This window comes from Acanthamoeba castellanii, assembly GCF_000313135.1.
Source record: "Acanthamoeba castellanii str. Neff unplaced genomic scaffold scf7180000084777, whole genome shotgun sequence".
Lineage (NCBI taxonomy): Eukaryota > Discosea > Longamoebia > Acanthamoebidae > Acanthamoeba > Acanthamoeba castellanii.
The window spans coordinates 352,522-375,020 of record NW_004457712.1 but is presented as its reverse complement, the minus strand read 5'-3'; the positions used below and the strand labels follow the sequence as shown (position 1 = coordinate 375,020).

Sequence of the window (22,499 nt, the reverse complement as noted above, 5' to 3'; positions counted from 1 at the left end):
TGCTCCCTTCTCGGAAGAACGCAGAGATGGAGAGCTTGTCGGTCTCCGAAGAGAGGGAAGTGCTGGAGAGAAGAAACATCGCTTTGGCTTTGGTGTTGAACGCAAGTGGTTAGCGAAAGGCACGACATGCGAGGGGTGCGATGCAGCAGCTACCTGTAAAATTGGTCACCTCCTGGTGGATGGCCTGCCGCAGCAGAGCATAGATGCGGTTGTGTGCTTCACTTATTGACACCACCGCTTGTATCTGTTGCGGTAAAAGTTAGCGTGGGGGAAATCGGCAGCTGCACCGAGCGAAGGAGGTAAATACCAATACATCATTATCCTCAAGATGTCGGACAGCCTCCATCGCAACCAACAATAAGTCATATTTTTCTTCCAAGATTAGCTGTGCATTAAATCGAGAGTTAATTTAGAGATCTCTGCTGAGCTAGCCATGCAATTCAACGATGAAACAAGCACTTACCTCTTCCAGTTTCGTGTATGCGTCCTCTGGTCGCATTGTGTTGAATTTCTCTTCCACTTGCTGGGGCGTGGGGGTGCCGAAGACCCACGTAGAGCATCGCTCGCGCGATCCATGGACGGGTCGATCAAACGAAAAGATACCGCTGCCGGCGGAATGTGAGAATTCCATTATTTCCTCCTCCTTCTCCTTTTCCTGCTCTGCTATACTCGGCTCCTTCGACGTCCTTCCTCTAGCTCAGACAATCAATCTGCCGTTGAGCATTCATCCACCTTTTACCGCAGGATTGAAGTCCCACAACTCTGACGCCGACCCAACGCGCGACCAGCCAAGTAAACGTAGAGCCTCTCTTTCGTTTGATCTCCACTCCTTCGTCTTCTCTTCCCTCTGTATTGCCCCCGGTAGTCGTTCTTCTTGGCTTGACGGTTCAACGGCTGCTTTCCTGTTATGGGCTGCGTCGACAAATTTGGTCGGTTACGGCCCAGCGAGAGGTACACATCGAGGCAAGTTGCTTCACTCCCGCCTTGCAGCGGTTGGCTAGTGTTTCACCGCTCCAGCTCTATACAATGAGTTCTCGGTCACGAACAACAAAATGGGGAGCGTGCGCGTTGGAGGTGGGTTTCAGGCTGCGCCCTCGTCGCTGGCGAGGAGGCAGATAGCGGACACCGCCAGAACCAGGCCCACCACCTTGCGCAGAGTGAAGGTTTCGCCCAGACACAGCACGCCCAGCACGGCGGGTACGATGATGTAGAGAGCTGTCACAGGTCCCAGCACGCTCACGCTCATCCCCATGCTCGATAGCTGGTGGCCAAGAGTGAGAAAGCGCGCATTAGGGCCTCAAGTCCAGCATCATGAAAGCGTACCTTGAAGAAGCCCACGTCCGCCCACGTGAACATCAGGCCGGACACGATACACAGCAAGTGGTTGCGCGTGAACGTTCGGAACTGCTGTTGAGGTAGGAACGGCAATGTACAGAGAAGGAACCCCCTAGCACCCAACCGCGCCAGCAAGACGTTAGTGTTGCAAAGAGAGGGAGGGAAAGAGGGGGGGGGTACATAGTGTTGTAGAGGAGGGAGGCCCGAAAGGAGGCACGCTGGCCGACATAGCCCATGATGAATGTGGCCAGGCCCCAACCAAGGAAGCACACTGCGATACACCCCGCCACCGCCCACTTGTGCTTTTGCTTTGCCAGAACACTCGCCGCATTGTCGACTGTGGGCGCCAACGAGCCTTGTGTGTTCGCCTTATCGCCCACCAAAGGATTCATCCCTTTGGTGGCCGCACCAGAGACCTCGGGCAGCGTCCCCTTCATCTCCACTTGTTTTGATTTCTTTTTCAACTTTTCCTTTTCTTTTCTTGTGTTCTGTGGTGTTGTGTTGCGCACGCTACAACGCGATGACGGGAGGGAGAGTGAACTTGCCCTTCTCCCATACACCTTCGCGCAGGATTGTACCATCGGAGAGGGAGATCTCCTTGCCCTCGCCGTGAAGCACGCCATCGCTCCAGTGGCCCTCGTGCGCCTTCATTCCGTTCTCGCTCACGAGGCGGCCCTTGCCCCACTGCTTGCCCCGTCGCCACTCGCCCTCGTAGGTGTCGCCGTTGGCCCGCGTGAACTTGCCGCGGCCCTCGGGGACGTCGTTCTGGAACTGGCCCTCGTAGACGCTCCCGTTGGTATAGGTCAGCCGGCCGTGGCCCTCCTTCATGCCGTATCGGAGGTCGCCCTCGTAGACGTGGCCCTTGCGCGAGTTGGTCTCCTTGCCGCGGCCGTGCGGTCGGCCGCCCATCATCTCGCCCTCGTAGACGATGCCATTTAGCGAGTCCTTGAGCAGGCCTCGCCCGCACGGCTCGCCGTTGCGCCACTCGCCCTCGTACAGCTGGTCGCTGCTCTTGGCCATGCCGTGACCGTGGAAGAGGGAATCCTTGAAGTCGCCAACGTAGAGCAGGCCGTCTTCCACGCGCGTTTGCTTGCCTTTCACCATGCTGCCGCTTTGCCATGTGCCCTCGAGTACGGTACCGTCATCGAACGTCATCTTGCCCTCGCCCTCGAATACGCCCTCCACGAACTCACCCTCATATAAGGACCGGTCTGCAAAGACCTGCTTCCCGCGGCCATGCTGCTTACCGTTCTCCCATCCGCCTTCGTACGTACTGCCATCAGCCAGGTGGTGCTTCCTGCGAGCATTGCCAACCCAACATCGTCATCGCGATCAGGTCTTGCGACGACAGAGAGCAAGCGAGCATGTTTGGCGAGGATGTACCTGCTGGTAGAGTCCTCACCCCAGGACGCGGCACTGAGGCGGAGATTCCTCCTATGCTGTGCGTGTGAGCACTCCTTTCTGTTTTGTTCAACTTAGCCGAGCAAAGGTCGCCGAAGGAGGCAATACCTGGCGAAGGGCGTCGAACTGCGCAGGAAAACGAGAACTGAACTACCAAAGGGAAGACTTGGGCGCAAGGTCTCCGCTGCCCCCCCCCCACCGACATTCTTAGCGAAAACGAGATCAAGCGCGAATGTGTGCGCAGCGAAGTTGTACCATAGCCGGAACCGCCACGCACAGCACCGAGGAGACAGCGTGGGGGCAACGGACCTAGCGCCGGCCGAACGTGCCGCACTGCATTCATCGTTAGTGGATATCTTTTGTCTTCCTTTTCTTTTCTTTTTTTCTTTTCTTTTCCCTCTGTCCTTTCCCGCAGCACGTCCATCAAGCTCACCCACCGAGCTTGGTCCTTGGAGCTCTGGCCGAATCTGCAGATCGAGTCCTTCTCGACCATTCCTGGCCGCCGCGAGCGGAGTGGATTTCTCGAGGATCTGTGGGCAGGCGGTGTCACCTTCGCTCTCTCGTACTGGGAATCGTCTTCGTTCACCCCGACTTCTTGGGCGACACGACTTGAAGGCCCCGAGTTCCTCAGTTATCTCACACCTTCCGCCTCTACTGTCATTCAGAAACCACAACACCCACCACACGTACTCTCAACTTCAACACACTCAAGCATGAGCGCCAGCACCACCACACAGCAACACGTGAATCCACTGGACCTGCCTCTCCCTCGTGAGGCGCCACCGACATCCAGGCGCAACAAGGGCATTGCCGCTGGCCTGCGCCGGAGCTTGTCCGGTTCGATCACCATCCCGGATTCCGTGTCGGAGACCGCCCTCAAGCATCGCAACGGCCTGCGACGTCTCACCAAGCGGCTGCGCGATGTGGATCCGTCACTCCCGGCCCGCGCCACGTCCTTTGTGGGCATGGGCGGAATGATCATCCGCGAGATCAGGGGCGGGTCGAGGGACGACGAAGTCTCGACCGCCACCACGACCACCACCACCACCAGAGCAGCGCCCGAGACCATGGTGGGACCTGATGGAGTCGAAACGGTTATTCCAGGTATCTATTTTTTGTGTGTTTTCTGTAGCGCGTTGTGGTGTTCTCACCATGGCGTGCAGTTACCCCCGCCAGGACTGAAGAAGAGCGGGTGAGGCAATGGCGTGACAGCGGTGATGTGACTGCGCCCATGAGCGCCGAAGACCTCGCCGGGGATGCACTCGTGCACCTCACACAGCGCCTGGCCTCGGTCGTGCCGATGAAAGGTTCATTTCTAATTCTTTTCTCTTCTACTGCTCAGCATGAGTACGGGTGCTGAGCTCGTCTGTTGTGTGGCGATGAACCTGTGTGCAGGCTTGAACAAACCGGTGGGTAGTGTGCTCGTTGGCAACCATCGCAAGATCACCAGTAGATGGCTCGAACTGTCCCGCATCGCTGCCGACGTGAAGAAGCACAACGCCCACCTCGACTCGCTGCGAGCTCGATCGAGAGACTACGCCTCCGTTCTGCAGACATCGTCTCAGGTTCCTGTGAGCTCATTAGGCTCTCCTTTCCGCTTCGTGCTCACTCTTTCCCTCTGTTTTGTAGACCGCAGTCACCCTGCGCGAACGCGTGCGAGCCGTATTGGTGGCCATCCAGGGAATCGAATCGGCCGCTGCCTTCCAAGACGCCCAGAACATGAACGCCTACCTCCAGCTCCTAAACGAGGTAGTTACGGCCTTCGTTGTGGACTGTTGGAGCGCCGACTGTGTAACATTAACAGCATAAATTAACAATTGGGTGTTCCATTCTAGGTATCTACTGGCGCGGCTCAGGAAGCGAATGTGATCGCCCAGAGGCAGGAGCAGCTCATGGCCGGTCTCATGCAAGATGCTGAGATGATCGCCAAGAGCGCGCGTCGCGCTCACTCACGCTCGTCCCTCTTTGCTGTGTCTGCACTGGGAGCCCTCGCTGCCGGCGTCGTACTCACGGTACGCGACGATTCAGGCCCCGGGTCGACAAGTACCGCGGTGACTCACGCCACATGTGCGCTTTGCAGGGCGGAGCTGGTCTGCTTGTGGGCGGAACTGTAGCCACGCTGACGGCGATTGCCGGTGGTGGAATGCTCACTGGCCTCACCTGCGGAGCGCTATTGGACGCCTCTGATGGTACGCCAGACCGGCATCTTCTGGTGCTTGGCTCGCTGAGCTCACACTGTGTACCCTCTGTTTGGCCCAACAGCCCACGAGAAGATCGAGAGGAGTATGCAGGAGATGCAGACGGTGAGCGAGAGGGCCGGGTCTTTGGTGGAGGGCGACGCCCGCGTCTGGCGCTCCATCGGCCTGGCGTCGCGCATGGCCGAAGGTCGAGTCCGCAGCATGCCGAGCGTCTTCCAGTCCGCCCAGTGGGCGCAGATCCAGCCGCAGGTCATGCAGAGCCTGCACGAAGCACAGGTACCCCCAACACCGCCGAGTTTCGCACGCGTACAAGCAAGCGACTGACCTGGTCGATCTCCTTGTGCGTGCGTTCTACTTCAAGATGGGATTCGTGCAGCTGCTTCGCACGCTCGACATCTACGTGGTCTACCTGTTCAGTTCTGGGTTCGCCATCCCCGGCATCGACCTGGCCAATATCATGGACGGCCCCACCATCGCCGCCGCCCGCCGGGAGTTGGCGGCCATGGACGCCGCAGTGCTTCCACTTCCCGCCGCCCCACTCGCCCCCATGTAGAGCCGACGACCACTCAAGCCACCACTTCTCCACTTCTCTGTACATTCATTTCTATCTAAACGACGCTGGCCTGCACGCCATCAAAGTCTGTCTCGGCCCAATGGCGCACGTTTACGAAAATTAAACGTTTGAACTGGAGCCGGAGCTGTTTCCACAACCAACACAACCACCACCTTGCAAGCCGCTTTCCTCCATCGGGCCAGGACCTGTAGTGCTTGTTCGATCAACGAGCATCAAAATCAATTTGGATTCCTTCGGCAACGCAGCTCGATCCTTTAATTTATTTAATCAACCAAGATCGCTTCCGTCAATCTTTATCTGTCGGGGAACGATGGCGGCAACCAGCGAAGATGACGAGATGAAGGGGCTCAACGATCTTGAGAAGGAGATGGAAAGCCACGAGGAAGACGATGACGACGAAGATGACGATGATAGCAGCTCTTCCTCTTCCAAATCGTCGACCCGCAGCCAAGGAGAAAGGAGGACTTCCTTCTCGGTGCCAGGCGGTAAAGGAGAAGAGTGCGAAGGCCTCATGGCCGGCCAATACGTACGCACCTTTTTAATCCCCCCCCCCATTCGTTCTTTATTATTTGTGTATATAAAGATTATTTATTTTACTGTCAATATGTTTTCGTTTACTTTATTGTTTCATATTGTTCGTTTTGTTTGTTGTTATTTTTATTTTTATTTTTATTTATTTATTTTGGCACTCATCTCCCGGCAACCGTCGCTTTCATCCTTTCGGCCTCGGGGGCGAAATGCTGGGCAGGAAGCGTTGCTAATGCTCGTGGTGATTGCAGCGTATGGGCAAGCTTATCGGCCGAGGCGGCTTTGGCACCGTGCACAAGGCGCTCAACGTCAACACGGGCCAAATCGTGGCCATCAAGCGTTTCCACGCTGCCAAGATCACCAAGTCCAAGCTCGCCGCCGTCATGGTACGCACCCACCCTGTTCGTGCGTGTCGGTGGTGTGACGTGTGGGATCAATCGCAACTCACACCAATCGCGCGGGTGCGCTCGCTCACGTTGTGCCGCCAGGCCGAAGCCGATGTGTTGGAGAAGCTCAACCACTCCAACGTGGTGAAGTTCATCGGGTACGTCAAGACGCAGGACTTCCTGCATCTCGTGCTGGAGTACGTGGAGGAGGGCGCCCTCTCCGACGTGCTCAAGGACTACGGCCGGTTCCCCGAGAACATCACCGCGCTCTACACCGCCCAGATGCTCAAGGGCCTCGCCTACCTCCACGAGCAGAGAGTGATCCACAGAGACATCAAGGGGTGCGTAAAAAAAAAAACACTGGCACCGGAGCGGCTCCAGCGGCCGCGGCTCTGTGTCTGTTCGTTGTTCATTGCTGATCTGTCGGTTTGTGCAGAGCAAATGTGCTGCTCACAAAGGACGGCGGCATCAAATTGACAGACTTCGGCGTGGCGGCGGTCATCAACGAAAGCGAAAAGCGATTCTCGGTGGTGGGAACGCCGTACTGGAGTGCGTGCCCTTTCCATTTTTTGCGTTGTTCATTTGGCACGCCGACCGGCGCTTTGCTAATACCGGCCTCGGCATTCCTCTAGTGGCGCCGGAGGTCATCGAAGTCGCCGGACACTCGACCAAGTCCGACATTTGGTACTACTTAAAATTTCAGCCTTGCTTGGCATTATGGCGACGGTTGAGGGTGAAGCCGCTGACCATCGATCGGACAGGTCGGTGGGCTCGACGGTGTATCAGTTGATTATGGGCGAGCCGCCCCATTTCGATCTGCAGCCCCTGGCCGCCATGTACAGGATCGTGAAGGAGCGCCGCCCGCCTCTGCCCAAGCCCTGCTCCGACGTACGGCACGGCCCATCATTTTAGTTGCAGCTGTTATTGGCTTACACTTATCTGGTGGTGAACCCAATAGGAGCTGGCAGACTTTTTGAGCAAGTGTTGGAACAAAGAACCGTCCAAGCGGCCCTCGGCCAAGGAGCTCCTGTCGCACCCCTGGATCACCAACGCCGTGCCCCCGGAGTCCAAGCCCGAACAGGTACCCACGAGGCGCACGGACCGCACGGGGCCTGTGATGCGCATGGCCCTGATGCCGGAGCTAAATCTGTTCGCACAACAGGTCGTCCTGCCGCCGGAGGAGCTCAAGACCTCGCTCAAGACGCACAACTCGGTGGTCATCCACCGTGCGTCGGTCTCGTCCGACCAGCACTCCGATCGGGAAGACGACAATGAAGACGACGATGGCCGAGGCGACACCATGTACATCTCTTCCTCTTATCCCTGCATCGAATCTGAGTCGGAGGTGCGTTGCCCCCCCCCCCCCAAAGACCACACCGCTTCTCTTTTCTCTGTTTCTCTGGAATGCTGAGCATTCCGGCGACGCACACATTCCAGGACGAGAACGGGGAGAAGATACCTCGCATGCCATCGTCGGAGCAGGAAATGGAGGAGTGGGAGCGAGAGGGTAGGCGAACGGCGCGGTCGTCGTCGACGTCTGGAGTGCCTACTACCAACCTGAGCAGCGGGAACAGCAAGCGGAAGAGCGGCAGCAGCGTGCGGCGGATGACCGCGGCGATGAAGTCGCACTCGAGCGACGCCGAGGAGATGAACAGGAAGCGAGAGAAGGCCGAGCGGGAACGAAGAGAGCGCGAGAGGCGAAGGGAGGAGAAGATGGAGAAGAAGGAGAAGAAGCGGGAGGAGAAGATCAGGCTCAAGGAGAGCCGCGAGAGCATGCGCATGCAGCAGAAGGAGAAGGAAGACAAGGCCCTCAAGAAGTCCTTCTCCAAATACACCGTCGACAGCGAAGAGCGGCCCATCTGCCAGAATGTACGGAATGACCGCTGACACCGTTGGTGGGTTTGCGCATGTCCGTTGCTCACGAGCGATGCTTGGGTAGGGTCTGGCCTGCAACAGCGACGACGCCGAGCACTTCCTCAAGTTCCGGCACACCCCGCTGACCACACCGCCCACGGCCGAGAAGGACAAGACCATCATCTTCCTCAGCTCGAGCTCGGACGGCTTCGAACGACTCGACAAATCGGACAGCGACTCGGCCCGCAACTCCAGTGGTGCGCAATTGCCAAATCAAATCGACACTGAGCGTTCCTTCCGCTGACTCCCTCTTCGCCGCTCTAATCCGTGTCGTTGCGCGCAAAGCAGAGATCAAAACGTCCACGCCGGACAAGCCCTACGCTGCGATGTGGAAGAAGCTCGAGGATGCTCTCTACGACAATGGAAAGCTGCGGAGCCGAAATGACGAATTGGAACAAGAAGTCGAGGTAAGTCGCTGTCCGTATGTTGGTGTGTTAGTGCGTCGAGCGTCGAGCGTCGGGCCACAGAGGCGCTGACCCAAGGATTCGCCTGTTACAGAGAGTGATGGGCCAGAGAGACGACTTGTTGATCCAGTTGGCCGAGATGCGATCCTACACTGATGAAGTTCTCGCTTTGGCCAACATGGTCCTGTCGGCCGACCACAACGTATGCACATCTCTTTCGCACGTGCATCATGTATCGTTGGCGCTTCTCACATAGGGACTCTATCAGGGAAAGAAAGAGAAGGAGGCCAAGCTCAAGAAAATCCTTCAAACGTTGGTGGATGAGAAGCCCAAGAGGACGCAGAGTCACGAAGAGCTGCTCATGTACGCCGTGCGTGGTTGTGTGTTTGTCGTCCTTCGCTCTTTTTTAACTCCGATCGTCGGTGGGGCGACAAACAGATCTGTGGCGTCAGAGCTCAAGGCCAACAAAAAGAAGAAGGAGAAGAAGGTCAAGAAGGAGCTGCAAAGAGTGTCAATCCTCTCGCGAAAGGGACAGTCGTTCAAGTTCCGATCAATGACCAGCAAGAGCAGCACCGTGGGCTCGATCGAGAAGGAAATAGAAAAGGAGAAGGAGAAGGAGCGAAAGGAGGTCCTCAAGAAGTCCAGCGACAGTGATAAGCTGGCGGCCAGCTGAGGCTGTGGTGCATCGTGTTCTTCTCCATGAGGATGTAATTTTACGAAAGTATTTTTGCATTGCGGTCAGGTTGCCTGCGATCCACAAGGGGATCAGCAGTCCCTCCTTCCCATTTGAAGAGGCGCCACGTCATCATGTCGGTGGTCTCCATCTTAGAATTTTCTAAGACGATAGCTGGCGGTGCGGCCAGCAGGCGCTCGTCGACTCCAATCTGCGTTCCATCAGTTTTCGGGCGGTTCTGCTTTAGCGTCGACGACTGTCCGGCACGTGGCGAAATTTCCTTATAATAAGATATGTCCGGACCAATAAGGTGTCGTTCGTAGGAAATTTCGTACCCCTCAATTAATTTCAAAAGCCACGTGCTTCAGGTTTCTCGACGAGAGCGACAAGGAGACGCGGAGCAGTTTACAATACCAACGAGATAACGGCGCAGAAGGAGCGGCACGCAGAGGGACCTGCCTTGAAGGGTTTGAAGCTTGCAAGGCCTCTCTTTCGTCTCGAGGAGCCGAGGTGGTGCAAGAAGACCGCGTGCCAGGACTACCATCAACATCGCGTGTTTCTTGCGGCCAAGTCGGAACTAAAAATCGCATCTCCATCATCTCCGTGGTCCGCCACGACGCCTCGTTCGACCTGTTCGTTCTAGAAGACCGCTGGACAAGGGGAATATTTCTTCCTTCGCCTCCATCAGTCGCTCTACTACGTCGTCGATCGCAGTTGCCGCCGGCCATCCCTCAAGCGACCGAGACTGCCAACTTTCATCAGACATCGAAACCACCTAAGGACTTAATCCAAAGGTAGTCGGTCTCAACGGATCAACCACACGCGAAGTCCTGCGATCGGATGCTTTCCGCCATGCAGAGACGGCAGGGTCCCGAAGACATCTCGACTTCAGCGGCCGGTGTACCATCGTCATCAACGGGAGCGGCACCTTCGGCGGGCGGAGGCGGCGACGTATCGTTTTGGTCGTCCCTGTCCGTGGTCGACAGCCTCTTCTCCGATGACCCTCCGACCAGGCTCGGCCAGACGATGAGCGCCGACCACGCCGGTGCCTTCGGAGGAGCCCCATCTTCTTCGGCTTCGAACGGCGGCTGGCCTTCGTCGATGAGCCTTTCGACGTCTTCGGCGCCCACGCACCAGAGCCACCTGCTCCACGCTCTCGGCGGAGGAGCGCAGGGCCAGGGCCAGGGCCATCTTCATCAGATGGGAGGCAGCCACGGCGCGCTTGGCCTGCAGAGGTCGTCCTTCGATGAAGGCAGCTTCTACTCGTCGCCATCGGCGTCCCTCTTCTCTTCGTCGCCCATCCTCTCGCCCCCCACCTCCCCGGCCATCCATTCGCTTATTTACTCTTCAGAGGAAGATCATCACGATGTGCGGTCTCTCGGAGGACTCGGCCTCCATCAGCAGCACCTCAACAACAATCACCATCTCAGCCATCATCATCAACAGCAGCAGCATCTGCAAGGAGGCGCCGGCGCCTACGCTGGTGGCGGTTTCCACTCCAACGGGCTCCACTCGACCAACGGCGTCGTGACGAGGAAGCACAACTACTCCCTCTACTCCAACGGCGGCGCGGCCGGTTCGCCATCTTCGGTCCAATCCGCTGGCGGCAAGTACTCCAACGCGCGTCCTGGCAGCTCGGGCCTGCCCAACGGTGCTGGCCACAAGCACAGCGGCAACTTCGGCAACGGCTACGCATCATCTGGAGGCGGGGGCGGCTACCAGCAACAGCAACAGCAGCAGCAGTTCCAGTACGCGGGCAGCGGCCACTACCCGACGTCTGGCGGCGGCTACCACAGCGGAGGCGGTGGATCGGCTGGCGGCCATTTCCGTGCATCGCCGCCTCGTTCGCAGCCCATCCATGCTCCCGGGCCTCGCGGATCGTCGGGCCTGGGTGGCAGCGGGGGCTACCCGGCCTCCTCGCCCCCTGCGCGGCTGAGGAACAACGGCGGCCTCGGATCGATGCCGCGCTCGTCGCCCCCGCGCAGCCAGCACTCGTACCTCTCGACCGCGCTCAAGGGCTCGAACAACGGCGGCGTGCAGCAGCAGGGCAAGCAGCAGTACGGCAGCGGCAACATCCCTTCGATCAGCCTTTACGCGGCCCCGACGGATGGCAACAATATTTGTTTCGACGACGAGGTGGTGGCGCTCTCCCCTCGCGGCTCGGCCTCTGCAGTACTGCAGTCGCCCCGGCTCTCATCGTCGCCTCTCCTCCACGGGTCGGGCTCGCAGCCCATCCAGATCTCGCGCAGCCAGCAGGGCCAAGCGGGCGGCTCTATGGGTCCTCGCTCGCCCTCGGCACCTTCGGCGTTCGTCGTCTCGACCTCGCCGATCAGCAGCCAGCTGGGATCGCTCAAGATCGATGAAGCGAGCGAGACCTCGGGCCTCCTGCTGCTGCCGTCGACGACCCTGCTTCGCATCTTCAGCTACCTCTCGGGCAGCGATCTCGGCCACCTGGAGCAGGTGTGCAAGCGGCGCATGGCCTACCTGGCCAACGACGACGGGCTCTGGAAGGATCTCTACCTGAGACGCTACAAGCTGCTCGAATCGGCGGAGGGGGCGATGCTCCCGCCGACGCCCGTCGATCCCACCATCGGCGACGAAGATTCGGAATCGGACGAATGGGCCTGGATCTACTCTCTTCTGCAGCAGAACGAGAGATGGAAGGACATCTTCAAGACCCGCTTCTCAGCCGAGCAGTGGCGCATCGGTTCGCTCAAGATGTTCAACGGCTGCTGGGGCTTCATCTCGCAGACGCCCAATCCCGGCCAACTGCCCGAGCAGACGCTCGACATCTTCTTCCACCGCAAGGACATCGCTCCCGACGGCGAGTGGTACGAAGATTGGTGGCTCAAGGATACCCCCGGCGTCAGTCGCAGCCAGAAGTGCGGCTACTGGGACACCTTCCTCTGTGGTCGCATCGTCCGCTACAAGCAGCGCGCCGCGTACGCCCAGGGCCGCCGTCCGCAGGCTTGCAACATCAGCTTCGTCGGCGAGGAGAGGAGGGACCCCATCACCGGCGAGCCCCTGCCCGCCCTTCACGACGCCAAGATCGCCCAGCGGTCGCTCGCCGCCGCGAGATTCGGCTAAGCCGGGTTCAACTCGCAGCAGCACCACGGCCGCGGTCTCTTCGCTCTCGACTCTCTTCCTCACCTCTCGACTCGGCTCGCCTTCTCCTCTTCCCTCTCTCGTGCCGCTTCCCTCGAATCGATCGAAGCAGCGCGGGAGGGGTGCACCACGGAGCAAGGCGCACGCCAGTCACCTTTTCATTTTAGTTTCTTTTTATTCATCTCTTTTCCCTCCTCGAGCGACGGACCGCACGCGGCGAGGGGCTTCTCGCCGGATCATCACCCCTCACGTGAGTGCGCTTCATTCATTCTTTATCCCTTCGTCACGGCTTGTATATGTGAAGCCCTTTCGCCACCCAACGGCGCACATTCGATGTAATGTAGCCTCTCCTCACTTCTCTCACAATAAACCACCTTTATGTCTACCCTTCTTCTCATCCCTCCCCGCCTTCTCGTCATCCTTCCACCTTCCCCCTTCTTCTGCTCGCTTCACGCAGTACGTTCTGCTCTTTTTCTCGTAACGGCGCCGTACAATAAGAGGGCGGCCAACGTGTTGTGCAACCACTTCGACAACACTGTTTTTAGTAAACAGCGTCACATGGCCGAGCTGAGTGTCGAGGTGCGGGTGGTGATGTGCACTCAAAACGAGGGCAAGCTCACTGAGGTGCGCAAGTACTTCGAGGCACGCCAGACCGCAGCAGCGGGCGGCGACGGAGCTCCGTCGGTGCGGTTCGTGGTGGTGTCGCCCTCGGAGGCGGGCCTGCCGCAAGTGGAGGTCGACGAGGACCAACCCACGCTCGAGGGCAACGCGGCCAAGAAGGCGCGCCAGCACTACCGCCTTCTCCCTCCTTCCGCCGCCACCCCCACTGGCCCGTGCCCCGACCAGCGCTCGATGACCGTCGTGGTGGCCGACGACACGTCACTGGCCATCGAGACGCTCAACGGGGAGCCCGGCATCAAGGTGCGGCGGTGGAAGGACGGCATCACCTCCATGACCGACGAGGGCATCATCACCCACTGCCTTGCCCGCATGCAAGGCCACTCCAACCGGTGCCGCCGCCTGCCTTATTGTTGTTGTGTGCGCGTATCGTGCGTATTGTGTGTGTGCGTGGAGCGTGCGTCGCGGTCTTCGATCTGATGATGATGGTTTGTCGGTGACAGTAAGGTGCAGTTCCGGTCCGTCGTGGCGATGGTCAAGCCTGGCGGAGCTGTGCCGGAGGAAGTGACGAGGAACCGGAGGTGGAGTACTTCAACGGGCTGCTCGACGGCACCATTCTGGAGGAAGCCGACCCGATGCGCATCGCGGGGTTCCCCATGGAGAGCCTCTTCTACGTCGACGAGTATAGCCTGCTACTGGGCACCATCCAGCTGCTGCCCCCCGACGAAAAGCTCAAGTACGCCGTTCGCAGCCACAGCATGGAGCGAGTGTAACATGATTGCTGATCACTGGCAGGACTGACTGCGTGCACGCAACGCAGGTACCCAACGCATCGGCAGAGGCTACTGGACAAGCTCTACGCCCGGCTGGTGGAGCTTGCGCTCAGTTCGCCACCCTCCTCATGACCGAGGAGAGGAAGATCCGGACCTGGGCCGCGCACGTGCGGAATGGCCACATGGGCGTGATTGTTTGGAGGTTCTTCAGAGTTTCAATCAATTGCCCGTCACCTCTGTTTTTTGTCTTAACCCCCCTCTCCGGCACTTATTGTTGTCCTTCTCACCCACCAAGCACACACCACCACACGCGAACAGGTACGTTCATCTTTTTTGTGCTCTCTCCCAGACAAATAAATAATAATTATTACCACTTATTTATTTATGGACGGGGGGGGGCAAACAGACATGAAGAAGAAACCCACTTCGCCCGACCCAATAATTCACCGGCGTGGCAGCACCACCAAGCGGTCATCGCCACCGAAGAAAAGAGAAGGAAGCCAACAGGCCTGGCAACGACAGTAGCGGCAGCACGCTCCCTGTGAAGGTCATGGACAAGAAGACGAACGAGCCCGGTCTCAAGTGCTACCACGAGGTGCCGGCATTCCTGCAGTACAACCGACACGTCCTCACCGGCTACCGCGTCTCCTACAGGCACGCCAACTTTCCCGTTCCCATCGATGGTGCCCACGCCCACTTGCGTGTACAACACTAACACCAAACCTTTGTGTGACTCGACACTGCGCAGTTGGAAGCTGTGCGCTCGCAGTCTATTCCATCAACACAACGGTACAACACCACGCACTCAGGTCCTGGTCTCCGTTTGAGAGCGCAACACTAATCTTCAACTGTTTGCTCGCAGAAACACTCAATATTTGGACCCGTACGTTCGCCCGAACCACACGCACACGCACACGCACACGCACACGCACACGCACACGCACACGCACACGCACACGCACGTAGTCTGTAGTTGACATGATAAACGAAAACGTGCATATCTGCCAGATCTGCTGGGCGCACTGATCTTCATCGCGCTCTTCCACCCGACCATCCGCTATCTCCACGAGCCCACGGCGACGGACATCGTGCTGTTCGGGATCTACTTTGCGTGCGCGGTGACGACGATGATCTGCTCGGCCGTGTTCCACCTGTTCAACTGCACCTCGCCGGGCGCCTACAAGCGGCTGGCCACCCTCGACTACTCCGGCATCTCCCTTCTCATCGTGGGCTCCTATCTCCCGCTCGTCTACTGGTATGCATCAGCACTGCATCCTTCACATTCCATGAACACGGCCCGGACTGGTGCTGACGTCATGTTGGTGCGTGCCGTCGTGTGTCGTGCGTGTCGTGCGTGTGGTGTGCAGGGGCTTCCACTGCGTGCCGTGGTGGAGGGACGTATACATGACCACCATATCGGCGTTCGGTGTCATCGGTCTGGCCTTGTCGTGGATCCCCTACTTCTCTCAACCGCACACCCGCTTCCTCCGCACCTGTACATCTCTCCTAACGCACGCGCACGCAACTGAGAACACACACACACACAACACACAACACACACCACTCACTGTGTGCCTTTTTGGCCACGGCCAGCGTTCTACCTGTTCTTCGGATGGTTCAGCCTGATCCCGGTCGGACACCTGGTGTACATGGACGGCAGCTTCTGGTTCGTGTGGCGCATCGGCCGCTTCGTGCTGTTGATGGGCGTCATCTACTCCGTCGCCGCGGCCATCTACGTCTCACAAATTCCCGAGCGTTGGGCGCCCGGCATGTTCGACTACTCCGTATGTCACCCGCGCGCGCACACACACGCGCACGCACGCACGCATACACACGCGATGATACTCATTGTCTGCGTGCCGTGCTGTGTAGTGCCAAAGCCATGTGATCTGGCATGTGCTGGTGTTCCTGGCAGCTCTGGTGCAGGTGGGCGCGCTCATGTACTGCCACGGGGTCATCCCCGAACACTCGTGCCCGGCAGGCTACGGCGACCTACCCACCGCCTAAGTGGTTCGTGGTGCCGAGGCCAGTTCGTGGTGCCGAGGCCGGTTCGTGGTCCACAGAGTAACCTAAAGCCCCTTCCCCCCATGTTTTCAGGCGCGGGGAGGGCAATGTAAAGACAAAGCAATTGCTGCTGTGATTTGGTGTTCATCATCATGCCCTGGGCGTTGTCTTCTTTGTCTTCTTGTGTTGTGCCTCTTTCTTGTTAGACGCCAAGGTGCTGTCTTGGTCGGCGCTGCTCATCGCCGATGGGCCCCGCTTGCGGACCTGCTCCAGCCCCAGCGCCTGTAATCGCTTGCTGTTGGCCTCGGGCAAGCGCAGGAGATAGTCCTCGCCGTATTTCTGGGACGCCGCACACGTGTGCGGCCGCGCGTGTTGCGTAGCATGTGCGTGTCCGCGGTCAGCGACACGTCGCAACAGTACAAACGAACGAACGAAGTGGTGAACGCGAAAGAGTAGAGAGCGGTGGGTAGGCACCTCGCGTGCAGCGGTGATGATGGACGCGCGGATGAGGTGCACGGTGGGGTAGGGCGATCGGCTCGTGTAGTTCTCCACGGAGTCCTCCTCCTCGCCTTCATACCTGAACCTCGGGTGGAACTGCATTCACAAGCCAGACGCGCTTAGCGCCTTAGGTGCGTGTGCGACACGACACACACCAGACACGACACACGCGCACCTGGGCTATCTGATGCACCGTCTCGACTGAATTGGACGAATGAAGAATGATGAGGTGAGCTGCTGCTGGGACGGTTGGCACAGGAGGAGCTGCGTATTGGGGGGAGGAGGGAGTACCTTCTTCTCCGTCGTCGTCCGTGGACAAGTCCTCCGTGGCGATGTTGACCGCCGCATTGAAGGCCTCGAACTGCGCAAAGTCTTCCACGTGCGGCAGCGCCACCAACGTGCTCGCCACCTTAACTCACACGCATGACCACCACCCATCGCGCAACCGCACACGCACGACCGCACGCGCACATCGCCGCATCGATCAGCCAACACCCACCGCGCACGCACAACCGCACACGCACGACCGCACGCGCACACAGAGGGAAGGGGTACGTGGGGTTGGTCGTGGAGGACTTGGACTTCCTTGCGTAGGAAAGCGAGGAAGGAGGAGAGGTCGTCGGCCTCGCCGGCCGGGGCGCAGACGATGCGCGTCTCGTCCAGGCGGGCGAAGGGGCAGAGCCGGAGGCCCACGACCACCTGGTCGGCCCACCGCCTCGTCAGCTCGATCACCCGCGCCTCCTCCGCCGAGGGCGTGGCTTCCTCATCATCTGCTGCTGCTGGCTGTCCAGACCCAGCATCTATGTCGTGCCCTCCATCTCCATCTTCATAATCCGGTCGCGATCTGTTCCGGAGCGCGCGAACGTGTGGAAGCGGACCCGTGAAGAGGGCACCTGCAAGTCTCGAGCTGCCCCTTGACGAGGCCAGGCGTGCTGATGGAACCGCCAGCCGACAGACCTTGTGCATCCTTTTTTAAAATATAAAATAAATATAAATAATACAAAAACAAAGAAGAGGGAAATAAAATAAAATAAATCGTGTGGCCGGTCACTTGGCTGGGGCGGGCGTGGCGGCGGGGGCGCCGTGCTTGCGGAGAAGGCCGAGGACGTCGTCATCGCAGGCGGCCTGGATGGCAACGTCGGTGGTCGACTCGCCGGTCTTGGTGCGCACCGTGGCAGCGTCGGCGCCGTAGGTGAGCAGGTGTCGCAGCATGGCCACGTTGCGTCTCCGCTTGCGCTCGCGTTCGAGCACGCCCTCGCCGCTGGCCTCGCGCACGGTCTTGGGCGGGAGGTTGCCGCACCGTCGCAGCACGACAAAGAGCGGCAGCTCGCCGTTGGCGTTGGCCTGGTTGGGGTCGCCGCCGTGCCGCAGCAGCGAGCGGAGGACCGCGCAGTGGCCGTTCATCGCAGCGAGCAGCACGGGCGTCGCGAAGCCGGCGTTGGCGTTGATCCGTGCCCGCGACTTCTGGTCCTGCTTCCTGTGTTGCGTCATACGGGCGCGTCAGCACACACGCACACGCACCACCGCACACGCGCTCACAACGCACCTTTCCAGGAAGTATTCGACGATGGCGTGGTGGCCATGCATGCAGGCCAGGTAGAAGGGCGTCAACCGCACGACCTCGGGACCGATCTTGGTGTTGATCTGTGCCGTGTGTGTGTGTGTGAGGGCTGCGACCACAGGTCGGTGTGGTGCAGCAAGTGATTTTTTTACCTTGGCGCCGTAGGCGATGAGTTCCTTGACGATGGGCAGCGAGCCCACCTGACATGCGGCGTGCAGCGGCGTCGTGGCCGTGACGCGGTTCACCAGGTCCGCCGGCTCGGGGTGGCCCGACAACAGCTCCTGTGTTGTTGGGGGGGGGAAATGAATGTAAGCCGGCAAGTCAACACTCGGGCACTGGGTCCAGCCTCGGTCGACTCCTGCAGGAAAGCGCCGGAGGGGAGAGGAAGGTTGGGGGGGCATATACGCGAACGAGGACGACGTGGCCGCGATAGATGAAGTGGAGGAGCATGTTGAGCGCCGGGTCGTCGGTCCTGCTCTCGGCACGCTGTCGGCTCTTGAGCGAGGCCCACTCCCGCTTGTATGTGGCGCGCCAGCTCAGCGGATACTCCCGCGCTGCGGGCACACAGCAATACATCAGAATTGCTACGACACGACACGACACGACACGACACGACACGACACGACACGACACGACACGACACGACACACGCGCAAGGGCGGAGAATGGGGGCGTACGATTGCAGGTGATGAAGGGACCGCCTCCAAAGTGCTGCTTGTACCAGAGCGCCCAGACGGCGTCGCCGGCGGCCTGCCCGAGCAGGTTGGCCCACGCGGGGCTCACCAGGTGAAGGAAGCCCACGTCCTTGGGCGAGGCGCATGACAGGGCGAGGATGAGGGCCACGGCCTCGATGGGCAGGGCGACCTGCGCGCCGAAGATGTCGACTCGGTCGACGACCTTGTCCTCGGACTTGAGTCGGATGACGTCACGCACCAGCTCGAGCCGGGCCTCGCTCCGTCGTCCCACCGTCGTCGCGCCCATCGCTTTTCATTTTCGTCGCTTTCGCTCTCGCTCTCCGCGCCTTTGTCGTCTTCTTCTTCGTTCTCTGGGCTTCGCGCTTCGTTGTTTTCCTCGTCTTCGGGCGTGGGCACGATCAGCTTGGCGCCCTGGTTCATCAGGTGGTAGAAGTCCATCGTCCCACTGCGCCCGCGGTTGGCGAGCGCGCCTGGCGGCAGCACGCGCTCGTCGTGGCCCTGGCCCTCCGCCTGCCCGCCGTCGTGCATCTGCTTGACCCACACGGCGTGCTCGTGGCTGCCGCTGCGGGGCACGGCCGCCCCGGTGATCTCGATCGTGGGCATGATCGCGCTGTCGGACAGGGTCAGCGCCTGCTGCTGCTGCTCCATGCCCCGCCGCAGGTTGGAGTAGAGCTCCAGCTCGGCAATGTCCTCGGTCACCAGCGCCAGCCCGTCCTTCGATCCCTGCACGCAACGCTCAGTCGGACCACGACACGACACATACGACTCGACCCGACACGACACACGCGGCGTTACGTACGTCGTCGTCTTCGTCATCGTCGTCGTCGTCATCGCTGTCCGAGCCGGCGTCGAGGTCGTCGCTGTTGGAGAGGCGATCGCCCTTCTCCCACTCCTCGACCTCGTCGCGCTCGCCGTTCCGCTTGTCGGTGGCCTTGAGTTCGGCCCGCTTGGCGAGCTTGTCGACGAGCTTGGCCCGCAGCTTGGCCCGCACGCGGTCGCGCGCTCGCCGCAGCTCGAGCGTCTCCTCCTCCTCGCGGGCCACCTTCTTGTAGCGCCGCTCCAGGTCCTCCGGGTTGCGGTAGCGGGGCGACAGGTTGGCCTTCTGCACCCAGCCCTTGTTCTCGTTGCTGCGCTGCTCCTCCACCATCTTCTCGAACCCGTTGCCCATCTGGATGTCCCACGCACGTCAATGATTACACCGCACACGCACACGCACACGCACCTGAGAGAAGAAAGCGACGGAGTGGCGCCATTGGGTGTTGGAGCCGGAGGAGTCGAGGCCCTGCGCGTGCCCGGCGGGGTCGCCATGCGATTTATCGGCTGCGGCCTTTTCCTCGGCGGCGTGTGCGGACGACCCTCGGTCGCCGGTCAAGCTCTGCGTCAGCTTTAGCACGCGCTTGATGGTCGAACCTCGCGGCGACTTCTCCTGCTGCTTCGAACGCGCTGTTGTAGTTTGTATCCGTTAATAAATGGATGTGTGACATATAAAAATACTAAAATGATAACAAGCAGCTACGAATAAATAGTAATAATTTAAAACAATAAATAATAATGATATATTAATGCGGTGAAATTAATTGAAATAATTGATGAATAAAAGAGCGAAGAAAGAATGAAGCGCGGGGGGGGGAGAAGAGTACGCGACAGGTCCCCCTTGCCACTCTTGCCCGCACCTCGCGGGGACTTGGAAGGTGTCGAGAGGAATTGGGCCGAAGACGACGACGACGAGGTCTGTGTGGTGGGCTTCTGCGACTTGGGGGTCGCAGTCTGGAGCAGCGACAGCGTCTGATGGTTGCCGCCCTTGCTCAGCTCCTGGTAGAGCATGAGCGTGCCCCGCTTCTCCCGCCGCTGCAGCATCCGCTCGCGCTCGCGCTCGCGTTCGAGGGCCGCGCCCATGCCAGCGATCATGGTCCCGCTGCGGGTGGTGACCAGCGGGCTGCTCGAGGCGAAGCCCACGGTCCCGGCCTTGCGCGACCGGCCCGCGATGACGCTGCCGCCCCCGGCCTCGGCCAGCAGCGACTCTTTGCTGCCTCGCCCTTCTGAAGGCGCCACCCCGCCGCCTCCGTCCATCCTCTTTTCTTTCACCTCCATCATCTTCTCTTTTCTGTTCTTTCCTTCTACCGTTGCTTTTCAGTCGTTGGTGTAATAACTGCGTTTCTTCTTTTTCTTCTTTTCTTCTCTTTGGCCCGCTTCAATCCAGAAATGATGATCTTTCTTCTTGTCGAGCTTGGGTTCTTCCTGCTCCTGCTCCTGCTCCTTCTTCTTTCCTCTCTCTTCGCGAGTTGTGTCCTGCTTGGTATCGCGGAGGGTTCTTTAGTTCCGGTCTCTTTGTTTGAGACAACCCAGCGGCTGCTTTACATTCCCGGTGCGGAAGCCCAATTTTACCCGCGCATGGCTTGGATTGTGAAGAATGCACCACGCTGAATTTCCGCCCTGTGGAGGTGTGTAGTGTCAAGAAGACAACAGAATCGGAGAAGGCACCGCGTGGCGGACAGTTTGCAGATGAAAGGGAGATCCCTGTGCACTCTCGCCGGTTGCAAACGTGGCCACTCACTCTTTGCGTGGCGAGGTGGCCAGGTTTGCCTCGGCATTCTTGTAGCTAGGGAGGAGCGGTGGTGGTTGTTGGAAGGCCGTGTGGTGAAGCCGGAGAGAAGAAGAGCACCACCCCGCAGATGTGTCCTGATGAGGAGCAGATGGTTACGGACAGGCATACCTTAATTGTCGACAGTGTCCAAACAATAGTACAAGTATTAATTTAGCAAAAGGAAAACAATACAATAATTAATTTAGCAGAAGGAAAACAATACAACAATACAAGTTGCGGCTGCCTCAATCCAAACATGTCTACGAGGGGGCAAACCCCAACACTCAGCCATGCTCGCCTCCTGCGTGGAGGAAGCCCCACCCCCACCCAAACTTCATCTTCCTCCTCCACACATTCATCATCCTCGTCCTCATCTTCACCCATGCTGACCGTGGTCCATCATATCAACCCGCTGGCCCCAGCCTCGGTTGGCGGGTCCGCCGTGTCGGCTGCTGGTGGGCCCTCCTCCACCACCACCTGTTCTTGGACGTCGGCCAAGATCGACCGCGAGCGCAAGGAGCGACGCGACGCCGGTGGCGCAGCGAGCTCCCTCTCCATCTCGCCCACCGTCTCCTCCTCGCCATCGTCCACCTCCTCCTCCCTCTCCTCCTCGCCCCTCTCCCCTTCTCCCCCGCGCTTCCCGTCTTCGTCGTCGCCGCTGGCCAGCACATCGTCGGTGTCGCCGCCCAGCAAGCCGCCGGTGACGGTCGCGTCGGAGTCGCCGACGGGGCCGAGCCTGACGTCGGGCGACTCGACCACGACGTCGTCGGACTCGCTGTCGCCGCTGTCGTCGCCGCGGCTGCTGCCGTCGCAGCAGGCGGCCTCGGGCTCGTTCTCGGCCATCGTGGGCCGCCCCGACAAGCGCGAGATGGCCGTCCGCTACACCACCGCCCGTACAGTCCCTCTCCTCTCGTGCCATGTCCACCAGTGTGCGAAGGTCATGAACGCGACCGTGTCGTGCGTGTGTCGTGTCGTGCGTGTCGTGCGGTTGATGAGTGCAGGCTACAGCGCGGGCATAGAGACTGCGGGCACGGCGCCGTCAGCGCGTTGGGGACACACGGCCGTGCGCTTCGACGACTGCCTCCTCATCTATGGCGGTCGCTCGGCCGACGCCGAAGTGCTGGCCGACTGCCACATCTTCAACTTTGGTTTGGGCCCTCTCCCTCCCAGCTGTGTGCGCGCGTCGGAGTTAAAAACGCACTGACCCCGCACGCGAACGCCAGGCACGCGGTCGTGGTCGCGGGTGGA

General features: G+C 59.6%; 10 protein-coding genes across 10 annotated transcripts; 6 read left to right on the top strand and 4 right to left on the bottom strand.

Moving 5' to 3' along the window:
• Positions 1–1,081: 1,081 nt before the first annotated feature.
• On the bottom strand, positions 1,082–1,772 carry ACA1_289170 (uncharacterized protein; the record flags this gene model as incomplete). Its single annotated transcript, XM_004367883.1, has 3 exons — positions 1,082–1,261; positions 1,324–1,447; positions 1,516–1,772. The coding sequence occupies 3 exons, from the start codon at positions 1,770–1,772 to the stop codon at positions 1,082–1,084; spliced, it is 561 nt and encodes a 186-aa protein (XP_004367940.1).
• Positions 1,773–1,845: 73 nt separating this feature from the next.
• ACA1_289160 (MORN repeatcontaining protein) lies at positions 1,846–2,642 on the bottom strand (the record flags this gene model as incomplete). The annotated part of the gene is made up of 2 exons (XM_004367882.1): positions 1,846–2,523; positions 2,583–2,642. 2 exons carry the CDS (start codon positions 2,640–2,642, stop codon positions 1,846–1,848), a joined length of 738 nt encoding a protein of 245 aa, XP_004367939.1.
• An 807-nt stretch (positions 2,643–3,449) lies between these two features.
• Positions 3,450–5,487, top strand: ACA1_289150 (uncharacterized protein; the record flags this gene model as incomplete). The annotated part of the gene is made up of 8 exons (XM_004367881.1): positions 3,450–3,840; positions 3,900–4,043; positions 4,132–4,301; positions 4,366–4,485; positions 4,593–4,748; positions 4,817–4,925; positions 4,999–5,210; positions 5,311–5,487. The coding sequence occupies 8 exons, from the start codon at positions 3,450–3,452 to the stop codon at positions 5,485–5,487; spliced, it is 1,479 nt and encodes a 492-aa protein (XP_004367938.1).
• Positions 5,488–5,818: 331 nt separating this feature from the next.
• On the top strand, positions 5,819–9,413 carry ACA1_289140 (protein kinase domain containing protein; the record flags this gene model as incomplete). The annotated part of the gene is made up of 14 exons (XM_004367880.1): positions 5,819–6,034; positions 6,288–6,422; positions 6,525–6,763; positions 6,859–6,971; positions 7,055–7,106; positions 7,184–7,310; positions 7,381–7,476; positions 7,504–7,767; positions 7,860–8,291; positions 8,362–8,533; positions 8,625–8,743; positions 8,835–8,942; positions 8,997–9,103; positions 9,179–9,413. 14 exons carry the CDS (start codon positions 5,819–5,821, stop codon positions 9,411–9,413), a joined length of 2,415 nt encoding a protein of 804 aa, XP_004367937.1.
• An 852-nt stretch (positions 9,414–10,265) lies between these two features.
• On the top strand, positions 10,266–12,500 carry ACA1_289130 (Fbox domain containing protein; the record flags this gene model as incomplete). The annotated part of the gene is made up of 2 exons (XM_004367879.1): positions 10,266–11,161; positions 11,210–12,500. 2 exons carry the CDS (start codon positions 10,266–10,268, stop codon positions 12,498–12,500), a joined length of 2,187 nt encoding a protein of 728 aa, XP_004367936.1.
• A 576-nt stretch (positions 12,501–13,076) lies between these two features.
• On the top strand, positions 13,077–14,041 carry ACA1_289120 (Ham1 family; the record flags this gene model as incomplete). Its single annotated transcript, XM_004367878.1, has 3 exons — positions 13,077–13,528; positions 13,687–13,879; positions 13,976–14,041. 3 exons carry the CDS (start codon positions 13,077–13,079, stop codon positions 14,039–14,041), a joined length of 711 nt encoding a protein of 236 aa, XP_004367935.1.
• Positions 14,042–14,459: 418 nt separating this feature from the next.
• On the top strand, positions 14,460–15,916 carry ACA1_289110 (HemolysinIII related subfamily protein; the record flags this gene model as incomplete). The annotated part of the gene is made up of 5 exons (XM_004367877.1): positions 14,460–14,592; positions 14,918–15,164; positions 15,277–15,404; positions 15,503–15,693; positions 15,782–15,916. 5 exons carry the CDS (start codon positions 14,460–14,462, stop codon positions 15,914–15,916), a joined length of 834 nt encoding a protein of 277 aa, XP_004367934.1.
• Positions 15,917–16,063: 147 nt separating this feature from the next.
• Positions 16,064–17,377, bottom strand: ACA1_289100 (protein of function, putative; the record flags this gene model as incomplete). Its single annotated transcript, XM_004367876.1, has 5 exons — positions 16,064–16,177; positions 16,388–16,507; positions 16,587–16,612; positions 16,703–16,820; positions 16,967–17,377. 5 exons carry the CDS (start codon positions 17,375–17,377, stop codon positions 16,064–16,066), a joined length of 789 nt encoding a protein of 262 aa, XP_004367933.1.
• Positions 17,378–17,458: 81 nt separating this feature from the next.
• On the bottom strand, positions 17,459–20,737 carry ACA1_289090 (ankyrin repeat-containing protein; the record flags this gene model as incomplete). Its single annotated transcript, XM_004367875.1, is given in 9 exon segments — positions 17,459–17,888; positions 17,958–18,055; positions 18,125–18,253; positions 18,384–18,526; positions 18,650–18,924; positions 18,939–19,390; positions 19,467–19,835; positions 19,890–20,110; positions 20,308–20,737. 9 exon segments carry the CDS (start codon positions 20,735–20,737, stop codon positions 17,459–17,461), a joined length of 2,547 nt encoding a protein of 848 aa, XP_004367932.1.
• Positions 20,738–21,633: 896 nt separating this feature from the next.
• On the top strand, positions 21,634–22,455 carry ACA1_289080 (uncharacterized protein; the record flags this gene model as incomplete). Its single annotated transcript, XM_004367874.1, has 2 exons — positions 21,634–22,144; positions 22,253–22,455. 2 exons carry the CDS (start codon positions 21,634–21,636, stop codon positions 22,453–22,455), a joined length of 714 nt encoding a protein of 237 aa, XP_004367931.1.
• Positions 22,456–22,499: the final 44 nt, after the last annotated feature.